This window comes from Sarcophilus harrisii, chromosome 5, assembly GCF_902635505.1.
Source record: "Sarcophilus harrisii chromosome 5, mSarHar1.11, whole genome shotgun sequence".
In the NCBI taxonomy this organism is placed as follows: domain Eukaryota; kingdom Metazoa; phylum Chordata; class Mammalia; order Dasyuromorphia; family Dasyuridae; genus Sarcophilus; species Sarcophilus harrisii.
In genome coordinates, this window is record NC_045430.1 from 10550812 (window position 1) to 10564276 (window position 13465).

Genomic DNA, 13465 nt, shown 5'->3' on the forward strand with positions numbered 1-13465 from the left:
GCCTCCTCCCTTGGACTGGGGCAGGGCCAGAGGGTGTCCCCGGCCAGGGCAGGGTGAAGGCCGTCGCCTATGACCTCAGCCGAGGCTCTGCCCCTCCCAGCCCTCCAATGAGTGCCCCGGGAAGGGCCCGGCCTTGAAAGGGATGCACCGAGTCCCAGGCTCGGGTGACCAAGCTGCTCCCCTGAGTTTCCCTTTCCTCGCTAAAACCCCATACCTGACCTTTCTGCCTTGACCCCAACCTCTTCTCAGGTTAAACATTCCTGTAGGAACTGAATTTGTGCCATTCTTTATTAGGCAAGTGTTTCCTTATCCACTCTGGTGGCCTAAACCTCAGGGCAGCAGAGGACCTGGGCTGGAGGCGGCCTCCCTTGGACACATCCTAGCTAGGTGATTCTGGGTAATCCAATTGCCATGGTACACCCAGAGTGGTTAGAGTTGCAGATCGTCCCTAGTGGAAGGAGTTTCCCCAATGGGAACCAACCCCTTCTCCCCATTCCAATGAAATCGATTGGGAAACAAATGTAAACTGAGTCTGGAGAATGTCCCCCAGTTCCTCCATTCTGTCTCCCTCCACATTCCCAGCTTTTCCCACCACAGTGCCTCACCCCCATTTCTGACTCCAGGCCTTTTTTTTCCTCTCCAAAGGCAGGAGTTCTGTGAGCCATGGGGCTGTCCCACAGAGTTCTCGGCCCCACGCTTATGCCAGCCTGACTATTGGTCCGTGTTCCATCCTGTCTCCTCCGAGGTCCATGCTCCAGCCTGTCTCCTGGCACTTCCCCTAACACATGTCCTGCCTTTCTTTGTAATCATTGCTATCTCCTAGGAGTCTGTTAAATCAGATCATCATTAAGTACCACTATGAGTCAGGATACAAAGGCAACTCTCCCGGCCCAAAAGGAGCACAGTGTATTTCCTTCCAGGGGAGCACAAGGCCCTGGTGAGTCCCAGGATGCCTTCTGGATGGCAGCAGGCTCTCCAAGGGAAGCACTTCTCCATAGCCTTGTTCCTAGAAAGAAACCTTTCCTTTTGGGGGATTGGGGGAGAAGAGGAGGCTGGGAGAGACCATGGGACTCGTGAGCTGGCATTTGAGCTCTGGTCCTCCCCGCTCCAGGACGAGTGCCCTGTGCCACCCACTATCCCTCGGCCTATGAAACACTTCCTTCCTGCGTGGACACAGCTCTGCCTGCAGCCCAGAGGCCTGGCTGTTGTCGGGTCCTTGGAGATGGCCCTCCAACCCAACCTCATTGAGCATGTGGGCAGCCAGGGACCCTCTGCAGGGTGCTAGGCAGACTCAGTGGACACCCATTTCCATTTCTAGCACGTAAAGGTTTGTAGAGCTCTTTGCAAGGTCCCATGGGGACAAATGCATCGGGAGTAGCCCTTTTTATGGGGGCAGGGCAACGACCCAGAAACGGGGTCCGCGACCTGGGAAACAGCCGGCCGGTCTCTGGTGCAGAAAGGCCGGAGCACCGAAGGAGAAATGGGCAATGTGGGAAGATGGATGAAATGACAAGCACCTAGTTAATGCCTATTGTTTACGAACTAGAAACTGATCATTGTGGGGACCACGAAGACTCCCAAGGACTGAATGGGAAATGGACTTTTTGCATTGGGAGATGCGGGGCCAGGGTCAGAATGCATTACACATTATCAGACGTGGTCAATGAGATTCGCTTAATTGTACTTCAAAAGGGAGAGCTCTCTTGGGGAGAAGGTTATGGGAAAAGGATATTTTTAAAAGTCATCAGTGAAACATAAATAAAATATATCAACGTTGAAAACCAAATAGTGTTTTCCTCTCAAGATCCTTGTGAGGTGAAGAAGACAAGGATTATTCCCACTTGTCAGATGAGGTTTTTGTCCATTGGGCGGCCAGGTGTTGGTCATGGCCAGCTGAGGGTCTGGTGGGAGCCGGTCTGCTACCCACGCCTGACTGTAGGACGGCCCTGATCTAGGGGACTCGGGGCTCAGGTTCCAGATTTGGCGCCTCTGGAGCGCTGGTAATTTCAGCTGGGAGGGAGGGAGGACCTGGATTTGTTCTTTCCAGACCACCTTCCTCCAAGCCCGCCCTTCCCGGCCCACTGGTCCCCTCTCCTTGGGGGAGAAGCATGTGCTGGGCCGGGCCAGCCAACAATGCCCTCATTCAGCTCGCAGGAGAGGGCATGCCAGGTGGGAGGCCCCGAGATGGGGAGGGGGGTGCGGACGGAGAAGGGGCCGCTGCCCTCGCCTTTGGGAGCTGGAGTTGTTTGGGGATTCTGCTGGCCACCCTCACCCTCCTCCCAGAGTTTGGACGGCAAGGGGGCTCGTGGCCTGGATTTTCTAGGTGAGTCCTTAGTAGTAGCAGGAGGGAGGGAGGAGGGAACGAGGGGGTCTGGGAAATGGAGCGATGCGATCTGCCTTTGGAAACGGTTGGGGAAGAAGTGAGAGGGGAGCCAGCTAGAGCCTGGCTAGCCGCGGGTCCCCTCTAGGGCCCAGGTTCCTGCTCTGTGGGATGAGCGGGTGACCCCTGAGCCTGTGGGTGCTTCCGTGTCTCCAGGCCTCAGTATTCCTTTTGGGGGCGTCCACCAGCTTGGCCGAGTCTCCCAGGCTGAGCAGAGAGGTTCGGGACTCGGGGAGGGGTCAGCCCCCACCCTTCACACTCAGTAGCACTGGGAAGCTATGGGGGCCAGAGCCGGGAGGGACAGGAAGAGAAGCAGACAGATTTCCTGGAGCCGGGGCTCCTTCGGGCTCCGGCCAAATAAGACTATTGGCAAGTGGGCAGCGTGATACCCGGCCCATGGGGATGGTTAATAGAGTTTTATCCCCTCTCCCTCCCCCGCCGCTGGCTGGGCCAGCATGTGGACTCCCGTCTGCCTCGCCGCGCTGCTGGCCCTGGCCGGGAGGGGACTTGCGGGCCGCTGCCCCCGAACCTGTGTCTGTGACAACATCCAGAGACACGTCGCGTGCAGGCGCCAGAACCTCACCGAGGTGCCCGTCACCATCCCGCAGGTGAGTGGGGGCAGCCGGGGCCCAGGGGACCATGGGGGGAGTCGAGGCGAGAGAGAGACCCGGACCCTGGTTAATGAGTCTGTGAGGGTACAGACCAAATGCAAAAGATCTGGGGGTCTCAGTGGGCGGCAAGATCACACTGAGTTGGGGCAGCTAGCAGTGCAGTGGGCAGAGCACCAGCCCTGAAGTCAGGAGGACCCGAGCCTGAGGGGGGATTCCTTCTCTGATGCCCCCTGGCTGTGCGACTCTGGGCCAGTCACCTCACCTCTGTGCTGTACCAACACGGGGAGGGTCTCCATGCTGCCATCGCCTGTGTCCATGAATAAAACCGGGAGGAGGCGATCCCGTGTCTTCTGCTTCGGTCAGATCTACCTAGTCCGGTTCTGGGCACCAGAGTTAGTGAGGGACCTGAAGGCGAGGATGATAGAGCCAGACACAAGTAAAGGAAAACTCCCAGATGTGAGAGCAGGTCACGGAGCTGTGTAGGCCTGAGGGCTTCCAGCAGAGACTGGAGGATCCCACATCATCCCTGAGGATCAGAGACAGAGACAGAGACAGAGACAGAGATAGAGACAGAAGGATTCTTGCTTGGCTCTCCCCCCCCCTAAAATTAATATTAATAATTTAAATGATGATAATAATTGATAACAATAAATTAATAATATATTAAAATAATAATAAAATTAATAGGAACATCCCATAAACTAATGAAATGGCAGGTCTCGTTTAAAAAAAGTTATGTATGTATATAAGCATATACCAGTTTGTCCCCAAATCTTCATGCACTTTTAAGCTGTCGCTTTTAAACTTAGCTTTAATACCTTAAAACATCACTAAGACTTCTGGAGCATCGTGTATACATATAGTGTATTTATTAAGTGCTTACTGTGTGCAGGCACAGGTATACATGCTATATATATATGTAAAATATATATAATCATCCTCAACATCCCTCGCATTATCATTTATGTTAATGTCATTAATACCATTATAATTCATCCACTAACATTAATATGGATAATGGCCATATTAACGGTGAGAGGGGGGAAAGTTATGGAAAACGGAGGCAACGGGGTCTGGGGAACAGAGTGCTGGGCCTGTAGTTAAGACGGAAGCCCCTAATTCTGTCAGCCTAGCGACCTCGCTGGAGCTAGGACTTGTATCCCAAAGGAGCCGGAGGTTGGAGGAGGGACCCAACAAGTCCGTCATGGAGAAAGCTTAAAGCTGAATTGGGGCGTCCCCATCCCAGGATGGCTTCGGGGGGGGGGGCTCAGGTAGTTAGAAGGGCAGGGGCTGTTTCTAGGGGAGACTGGGATCTTGCTCAGGTCAGGCTGTGCACCCTAAGGTCACAGACAGGAAGGAAGCAGTTTCTAGATTGGAATCCTCAGAGCCAAGAAGCTTCCAGTTTGGGGGTGTATGGGGAGGGTCGGGGGCGCGTGTGTGTACAATTATATTCCGAAAAGGGAGAGGGAGGATAGTCTGACAAGTTCCGCGGGGACACGGACGGCTCCTGGTCCCCCCAAAGGTGAGCAGTTGTTCTCCTGTGGTTCCCAGATGACCCAGAGGCTGGATCTCCAAGGCAACGCCCTGAAGGTGCTTCCCCGGGAGGCCTTCCTCTCCCTGCCCTACCTCACTCATCTGGACCTGAGGTACTGCCAGCTAGAGCGGGTGGAAGAAGGGGCGTTCCGGGGCCTGGGCCGGCTGGTCTACCTCAACCTGGCCTCCAACCGTCTCTCGGTCCTCTTCCAAGAGGCCCTGGCCGGGCTGGGCTCGCTGCGGCAGCTGGTTCTGGAGCACAACCAGCTGGAAGAGATCCGCCCGGGGGCCTTCAGCCAGCTGGGGTCGCTGGCCCTGCTCAGCCTGGCCCACAACTCCCTGGTCTACCTGCCGGACATGGCCTTCCAGGGGCTGCTCCAGGCGCGCTGGCTGCGCCTCTCGCACAACACCCTCCACGTCCTGGCCCCGGAGGCCTTGGCCGGCCTGCCGGGCCTGCGCAGGCTCAGCCTGGACCACAACGAGCTGCAGGCCCTCCCTGGGGAGGCTCTGTCCCGCCCCGACGGCCTGGTTCAGCTGGAGCTGGGTCACAATCCACTCACCTACGTGGGCGAGGAGGATGGGCTGGCCCTGCGGGCTCTGCGAGACCTGGCCCTCGACCACGCTGCCCTGCAGGAAGTGGGCGCCGGGGCCTTTGCCCGCTGTCCCCGCCTCCGAGCGCTGGACCTCCGGAGCAACCAGCTGGGGGGGCTGCCCCCTCTCCAGGGGCTGGGCCAGCTGCGGAAGCTCAACCTGAGCGGGAACCCACTGCTGTGTGACTGCACGGTCCGGCCCCTCTGGGAATGGGTGGCCAGGGCCCGGTTCCACACTGACGGGCTGTGCTCTGAGCCCAGCCACCTGAGGGGGGAGGCTCTTGAGTCTCTGAGGGCCAAGGATCTGTTCTGCTGGAGGCAGGGAGACAGGGAGGGGGACGGAGAGGAGGTGGCCCCCAAGCCTTGGGCCCCGGAGGAGGACAGAGCCAGCCAGCCCTGCCCCACGGCCTGCGTCTGCTCCCCGGACTCCCGGCACAGCAGCTGCGAGAACAGGGGGCTGAGGCTCATCCCCTCCGGCTTCCCCAACCACACCCAGCTCCTGGACCTGCGGCGAAACAGCTTCTCCTCCGTCCCCGGGGGCTCCTTCCCCGGCCTGGCCCACCTGGTGTCCCTGCACCTCCAGCACTGTGGTCTCACCCGCCTAGAGGCCGGGGCCCTCACCGGGCTGGGCCAGCTGGTCTACCTCTACCTCTCCGACAACCGGCTCTCGGGACTCAGCGCTGCCGCCCTGCAGGGCACCCCCCGGCTCCGTTACCTGTACCTGGACCGCAACCGCTTCCTGCACATGCCCGGGGCTGCCCTGGAGGTCCTGCCCAGGCTCTTCGCCCTCCACCTGGAGCACAACGCTCTCCAGCATCTGGCCATGGCTGACCTGGCTGGGCCCAAGGGGCTCCGCCGCCTCTATGTGAGCAGAAACAACATCTCTCACGTGGGCCCGGGCCCAGCCCTGGAGCTGGAAACGCTGCATCTGGACAGGAATCAGCTCCAGACTGTGCCCACGGCAGCCTTGGAGGGGCTGCCCGCCCTGAGGGAACTGCAGCTGTCCGGCAACCCCCTCCGGGTCCTGGGAGACAAGGCCTTCCTGCCCGTGGCCGGCTCCCTGCAGCACCTCTACCTGAATGGCACCGGGCTGCAGCAGGTGAGTAAGGGGCTTCAGGGGGTTGGGGGCTCATCCACAGGCACTCACACCCCCAGGCCAGCTGCCAGGGATCTGGCACGTCCCAGGCTCCTGGCATAAAGGCCACAGACAGATGTGCCGGGGTTGAGACAATAGATCCCCAGAGAAGTGAATGCAAAAGTCTCTGTCAAGTAATAGTGTCCTTTCAAGAGGGAGAAAGCATTAACCCCTAGAAGAAAGAGGAGAAAGAAAGGTGTCGTGTAGAAGTTGGCAGCTGGCCTGGGCTCTAGAGGGAGCTGGGAACTCTAAGAAATGGAAGTGAGAAGGGATGGCATTCTAGGCGTGGGGGAACCGCTTATGGAAAGGCATGGGGGCAGGAAATGGAACTTCTGGCACAAGGTTTTGCAAATTCACCTTTGCAAAACCTTGTGCAAGAAGTTGTATTTTTTGGGGGGAGTTATTGGTCCTCTTTATTTTTTTATGTTAAATATGGTAGAAATACATGTTAAATCCAATATATATATACATATTTATACAATTATTGTGCCTCACAAGAAAAAAAAAGAGAAGCAAAGTAAAATGCAAGCAAACCACAACAGAGAGAGTGAGAATGCTGTGTTGTGGTCCACATTCAGTTCCCACCGTCCTCTCTCTGGGTGGAGGTGGCGCTCTTTGTCACTGAACAATTGGAACTGGCTGAATCCTCTCATTGTTGAGGAGCCAGGTCTGTCAGAATTGATCATCACATAATCTTGCTGTTCCCGGGTACAATGATCTCCTGGTCCTGCTCGTTTCACTCAGCATCAGTTCGTGTAAGTCTCTCCGGGCCTTTCTGAAATCATCCTATTGGTCATTTTTTTACAGAACAATAATATTCCATAATATTCATATCACAATTTATTCAGCCATTCTCCAACTGATGGGCATCTACTCAGTCTCCAGTTTCTGGCCACTACAAAAAGGGCTGCTGTGCATGTATTTTGAAAAAAAAACCTATTATTAAAAAAAATGGGATTGAAATGAAGATGGCCCAGCTGTACCTGATATAAAACTATATTATATACTAGATGATGACCAGTTCTGATGGACCAGGCCATCCTCAGCAATGAGATCAACCAAATCATTTCCCATGGAGCAGTAATGAACTGAACCAGCTACGCCCAGAGAAAGAACTCTGGGAGATGACTAAAAACCATTACATTGAATTCCCAATCCCTATATTTTTGCCCACCTGCATTTTTTATTTCCTTCACAAGCTAATTGTACAATATTTCAGAGTCTGATTCTATTTGTACAGCAAAATAACGGTTTGGTCATGAATACTTAAAAAAAAACTATATTATAAAGCAGCAGTCACCAAAACCATTTGGTATTGGCTAGGAAATAGATTAGTTGGTCCGTGGACTAGGTTAGGTTCACAAGACAAAATAGTCAATGACTACAGCAATCTAGTGTTCAATAAACACAAAGATCCCAACTTTTGGGATAAGAATTCACTATTTGACCAAAAACTGCTGGGAAAACTGAAAATTAGTATGGCAGAAATTAGGCATGGACCCACACTTAACACCGTATCCCAAGACAAGATCAAAATAGGTCCATGATTTAGGCATAAAGACGAGATTATAAATAAATTAGAGGAACATAGGATAGTTTATCTCTCAGACCTGTGGAGGAGGAAGGAATTTGTGACCAAAGAAGAACTAGAGACCATTATTGATCACAAAATAGAAAATTTTGATTATATCAAATTACAAAGCCTTTGTACAAACAAAATTAATGCAGACAAGATTAGAAGGGAAGCAACAAACTGGGGAAACATTTTCACAGTTAAAGGTTCTGATAAAGGCTTTATTTCCAAAACATATAGAGAATTGACTCTAATTTATAAGAAATCAAGCTATTCTCCAATTGATAAATGGTCAAAGGATACGAACAATTTTCAGATGATGAAATTGAAACTATTTCCACTCAAATGAAAGAGTGTTCCAAATCACTATTGATCAGAGAAATGCAAATTAAGACAACTCTGAGATACCACTATACACCTGTCAGATTGGCTAAGATGACAGGAAAAAATAGTGATGACTGTTGGAGAACACTGATACCTTGTTGGTGGAGTTGTGAATGAATCCAACCATTCTAGAGAGCAATCTGGAATTATGCCCAAAAAGTTATCAAACTGCGCATACCCTTTGACCCAGCAGTGTTACTACTGGGCTTACATCTCAAAGAGATACTAAAGAAGGGAAAGGGACCTGTATGTGCCAAAATGTTTGTGGCAGCCCTGTTTGTAGTGGCCAGAAACTGGAAAATGAATGGATGCCCATCAATTGGAGAATGGTTGGGTAAATTGTGGTATATGAATGTTATGGAATATTATTGTTCTGTAAGAAATGACCAGCAGGATGAATGCAGAGAGACTTGGGGAGAATTACATGACCTGATGCTGAGTGAAATGAGCAGAACCAGGAGATCATTATATACCTCAACAACGATACTGTATGAGGATGTATTCTGATGGAAGTGGATTTCTTCGACAAAGAGAAGATCTAACTCAGTTTCACTTAATCAAAAGGGACAGAAGCAGCTACACCCAAAGAAAGAACACTGGGAAATGAATGTAAACTGTTTGCATTTTGGTTTTTCTTCTTGGGTTATCTTTACCTTCTGAATCCAATTCTCCCTGTGCAACAAGAGAACTGTTCGGTTCTGCACCATATATTGTATCTAGGATATACTATAACATATTTAAGATGTATAGGACTGCTTGCCATCTGGGGGACGGGGTAGAGGGAGGGAAGGGAAAAGTCGGAACAGAAGTGAGTGCAAGGGATAATGTTGTAAAAAATTACCCAGGCATGGGTTCTGTCAATAAAAAGTTATAATTATAAAAAAAATGCTAATGCTAATTTAAGAGGGCATTAGCTGTGGGAAATTTTTTTTAAAAATGAGATTGAATTAAATCTCTCCAAGATTTGATGGAATTCCATGTTCTAAGGTTTCTCTCAGTCCTGACATTCCATGTTCTAAGGTCCTTCCCAGCCCTAATATTTCAGTTTTGACATTCCCTGCTTTAAAAGGCCTTCCTGCTCTGATGTTCTAGATTCTAAGCTCAAGGAACAGATAGGGGTAAGTGAGAGTTGTTGGGGGTTTTTTCTTCATTTTTCAATAGAATTTTATTTTTCCAAGTACATATAATGATAGTTTTCAATATTTTAAAATAATAGATGTTTACTTTTCCTAAAACATGCAAAGATAGTTTTCAACATTCATTTTTTAAATACCTACAAAGACACTTTTTAACATTCATCTTGGCAAAACCTTTTGTTTCAAATTTTTCTCCCTTCCTCCCCACTTCTCCCCTCCTCTTGATAGCAAGTAATCCAATATATATCCAAAAAACTGTTTAAAAAAAAAAAAATCATTGGCTAAAAACCTCCCTTGTTTCTGGCTCCATGCTAAGGAGTGGAACATGTGTCAGCAAGGTTGCCTTAAGCAAGGACAAGGGTCATCTTCTTTCTCTTTCTCAAAGGAGACTGTCAGAGTTTGGGGGAAGGAGGAAAGAATGGGAGGGGATGACGAAAAGGAACTTTGGGGCGAGTGGCCTTTCCACCCCCATTCTAACCACCTTGAGGGTCTTCCTTTATAGATTTCTCCAGGGGCCTTTGCTGGTCTGGGACCTGGCCTCAAGAGCTTGTACCTGGAGAAAAACCGGCTGCAGACGTTACCCACCATGGACAGTTTCACGAGGCTGGAGCTCATCAACCTCAGTGAGAATCCCTTCCACTGTGACTGCCGGCTCCTCCCGCTGCACAGGTGGGGAGTTTGAGATAGGGGGCTTACATGGCAGCACAGCAGCAGAGGGAGTAGGTCCCACAGGGCTCCTGCTCCAAGCTAAGAGAACTAGCTTCCCACACAGTGTGACTCAGAGACCAAGAGCCCCCACCTGTCCCATCCCTCCCTCCTCATTCTGGGCATCCCTCATGGGTCCTCTAAAACAAAGCTTCTTAAACCTGGGGTCCCATAACGAATGTGGGGGTCATGAAATTAGGATTTATTATCAGTAAATGTTAACATATACCTATATACTCGGGGTCATGTAAAAGTTTCTTATGTGAAAAAGGTTCACAAAGAGATTAAATGAATTAGAGTAGGTCATGAGGAAACAGTCACTCTTTGCAGATGATACGATGGGATACTTAGAAAACCCTAGAGAATCAACTAAAAAACTACTAGAAAAGGGGTCATGAGTAGAAAAAGCTTAAGAAACCCTGATCTAAAAGGGGCCCAGCTTAGGTCCCACGATCCCTGGCCCTTTCCAGAGAAATCAATGGAAGGAGAATGGAGACACCACCGGAGATTTCATCTCTGGTCACAGTGTTCATTAAGTGTCTCCCTCTCCTCATTCTTCCTAGGTGGCTTGCTGGCCTGAACCTTCGAGTAGGGGCCACCTGTGAGTTCCCAGCCAGAGCCCGGGGCCAGAAGGTACAGGCGGCCACAGCCATTTTTGAGGCCTGCCCAGGCTGGAGGACCAAGAAAAGCAAAGGGATCCCAGTCTCGGTCCAGCGAAAAGCTAGGAAAGCCCGAAGCAAGAAGAAGCAGTTGGGAGCAGTCAAGGTTTGGGGCAGAAGTCACGTTGACAAAAAACACTAGGATTATGGGGAGGAGGAGGAGGAGAGGGAAAAGAGGCAAGGAGGAGGAGATGTTGTCCCTTGGTCAGTCATTCATTCATTCACTTCTGCTTCATTCATTCACTTCTGCTTACTTTCTTGTTCAGTGGAGGGTCCAAAAGAAGTAACTGACCACACCATCTCAAGAACCTTAAAGTAATAATTCCTAGCATTTCTGTAATTCTTTGAGCTTGCAAAGCACCTTACAAACATTGTCTCCTTTGACCTTCATTCACCCTGTGTATGAGTAGCCATTATTATTATTATTATCATAGGATTATTATCCTCTTTTTACAGATGAGGAAACTGAGGTAGACAGAAGTTAAGTGACCTGCTCAGAGTCATACATCTCCTAAGTACCTGAGACCAGATTTAAACTGGGTTTTCCCGAGTTCTGGTCTGCTGCTCTACCTACTGGACCATCTACTCGCCTCCATAGCCCAGTCAAGAAAACATTCCATCATCAAATATTTATGAGTCTCCTATTATGTGCCAGGCACTGTGCTGTATCAACTGGGCAAGTCACTTAACTCCAGTCATTTAGAGTGGGGGAGGGGGGAAGAATTAAAAAACAAACAAACAAGCAAAAAAAGAGTGTAATACTATTCCTTGTTTGCCCAGGTATTAAAGACAAGACCCAGGAAAAGGACCACACATGTTTGAGAGCCCGAACCCAAGCAGAAGACTGCCGGACCTGCCTGTACTTTTTCAGCTAACTTTCCAGCCCATTTCAGATGGTGCCCCTGGATGGACATGAGAAGTTGACTCATGTCTTTGGCTGTCTTGCTTACAGTTTTCAACTCATCCTCTGACACAATTAACTCACTTCTTATCTGTCTGGTGGAAGGGGTGTCTTGCCCAATATCCTGTTCTCTTGAAATAAAATGAAAACAAGCAGAAGTTTGGTATTATTTCTCTCTTTTAAGCCAGGTTGGGGAGAGGAACTTCCTTTTTCCTTTTAATTTTTTTAATTCTGAATTTAAACATCCCCACAATGAATATTTCCACCTTTACAGCAGAAGGCAAAAAGAATTAGAAATCATAAATCTCCATTTCATATCACTTTTTTTCCTTTTCTTTTCAACCCCAGGCAATCAGTGGTAAGAGACTTGCCCGGGGTCACACAATTATTAAGTGTCAAGTATCTGAAACTGGATTTGAACTCAGGTCCTCCTGACTCCAGAGCCAGCACTCTATCTGTTGTTTACCTAGTTGCCCCTTGCTTTCTTTTATTTTTTGTACTATTTTTTTCCAAATACATGCAAAGATAATTTTCAATATTCACCTTTGCCAAATCTCATGTTCCAAATTTTTCTCTCTCTCTTTCCCCCTTGCCTCTCCCCAAACAATCCAATATAGGTAACCCTTGCTTTCTTTTAAATTTAAATTTTTTTATTTTTATTATTTTTGATTTATTTTGCTGAGGCAATTGGGGTTAAGTGACTTGCCCAGGGTCACACAGCTAAAAGGTGTTAAGTAAATTCATATTTGAACTCAGATCCTTCTGACTTCAGGGCTGGTACTCCAACCACCAGCTGCCCCACCCTTGCTTTCTTTTAACAGACAAACATAATGAATTCTTCATGTTACTTTCAATGCTTTCCTGTTTGTCTGTACTTCCTTCTGAACTTGCTTCTCTTCCCTCCTGCACATTTTAAAAATATTTCAAAATAACCTTTTTTTCTTGACATCATTATTGCTAAACCCTCCCTTTTCCCCTCAAACCTTTCCCACTCCTAATTAAAAGCCCAGAAAAAGAAAAACATCCCTGTAACAAACAAACATCCTCAAGCAGAATGAATGCCCTCTGAGGCCATGTCCAAAAAAGTCTCTTTCTTCCCTTTTATGTCCATTACTTCTGGGGAAGGGTCAGAGAGGACGGGAAGGTAGCACAATTCATTCCAAATCAGTCTTTATTCATTGCACTGATTAATATTGTTGAAGCTTGTTTGTATAAACTATTCTCCTGCTTCTGCTCACTTCATTCTGCATCAGTTATTCTCTGAAATTGCCTCTTTGGTCATTTCTTATACTGTGATAATTTTCCATTATGATCTTTTTTTAAAAAAATTCATTTTATTATTGGTTTATTTTTATTTTCAAAGCACATACATAGATAGTTTTCAACATTCACCCTTGCAAAACCTCATGTTCTAATTTTTTTTTCTCCCTGCCTTCCTTCCATTCTCCCCTAAATGCAAGCAATCCAATATATATTAAACATGTGCAATTTTTCTATAACATTTCTACAATGATCATGCTGCACAAGAAAAAAAATCTGATCAAAAAGGAAAAAAATGAGAAAGAAACAATGCAAGTAAACAACAACAACAAAAAAGTGAAAATACTATGCCTTGATCCACACGCAGTTCCCACAGTACTTTGTCTGGATGCAGATGGCTCTCTCCATCATGAGACCATTAGAACTGGGCTGAATCCTCTCATTGTTGGAAAGAGCCACGTCCATCAGAATTGATCATCATATAATCTTCTTGTTGCCGTGTACAATGATCTCCTGGTTCTGCTCATTTTACTCAGCATCAGTTCATGTCAGTCTCTCCAGGCCTTTCTGAAATCATCCTGCTGGTCATTTCCTATAG

The 13465-nt window shown here is 48.7% G+C and overlaps 1 protein-coding gene across 1 annotated transcript; it reads left to right on the plus strand.

The window, feature by feature from the left end:
• Window positions 1-2622: 2622 nt before the first annotated feature.
• Window positions 2623-12021, plus strand: CHADL (chondroadherin like). The gene is made up of 5 exons (XM_023505351.2): window positions 2623-2988; window positions 4543-6213; window positions 9845-10011; window positions 10611-10812; window positions 11487-12021. The coding sequence occupies exons 1-5, from the start codon at window positions 2836-2838 to the stop codon at window positions 11526-11528; spliced, it is 2235 nt and encodes a 744-aa protein (XP_023361119.2). The 5' UTR covers window positions 2623-2835; the 3' UTR covers window positions 11529-12021.
• Window positions 12022-13465: the final 1444 nt, after the last annotated feature.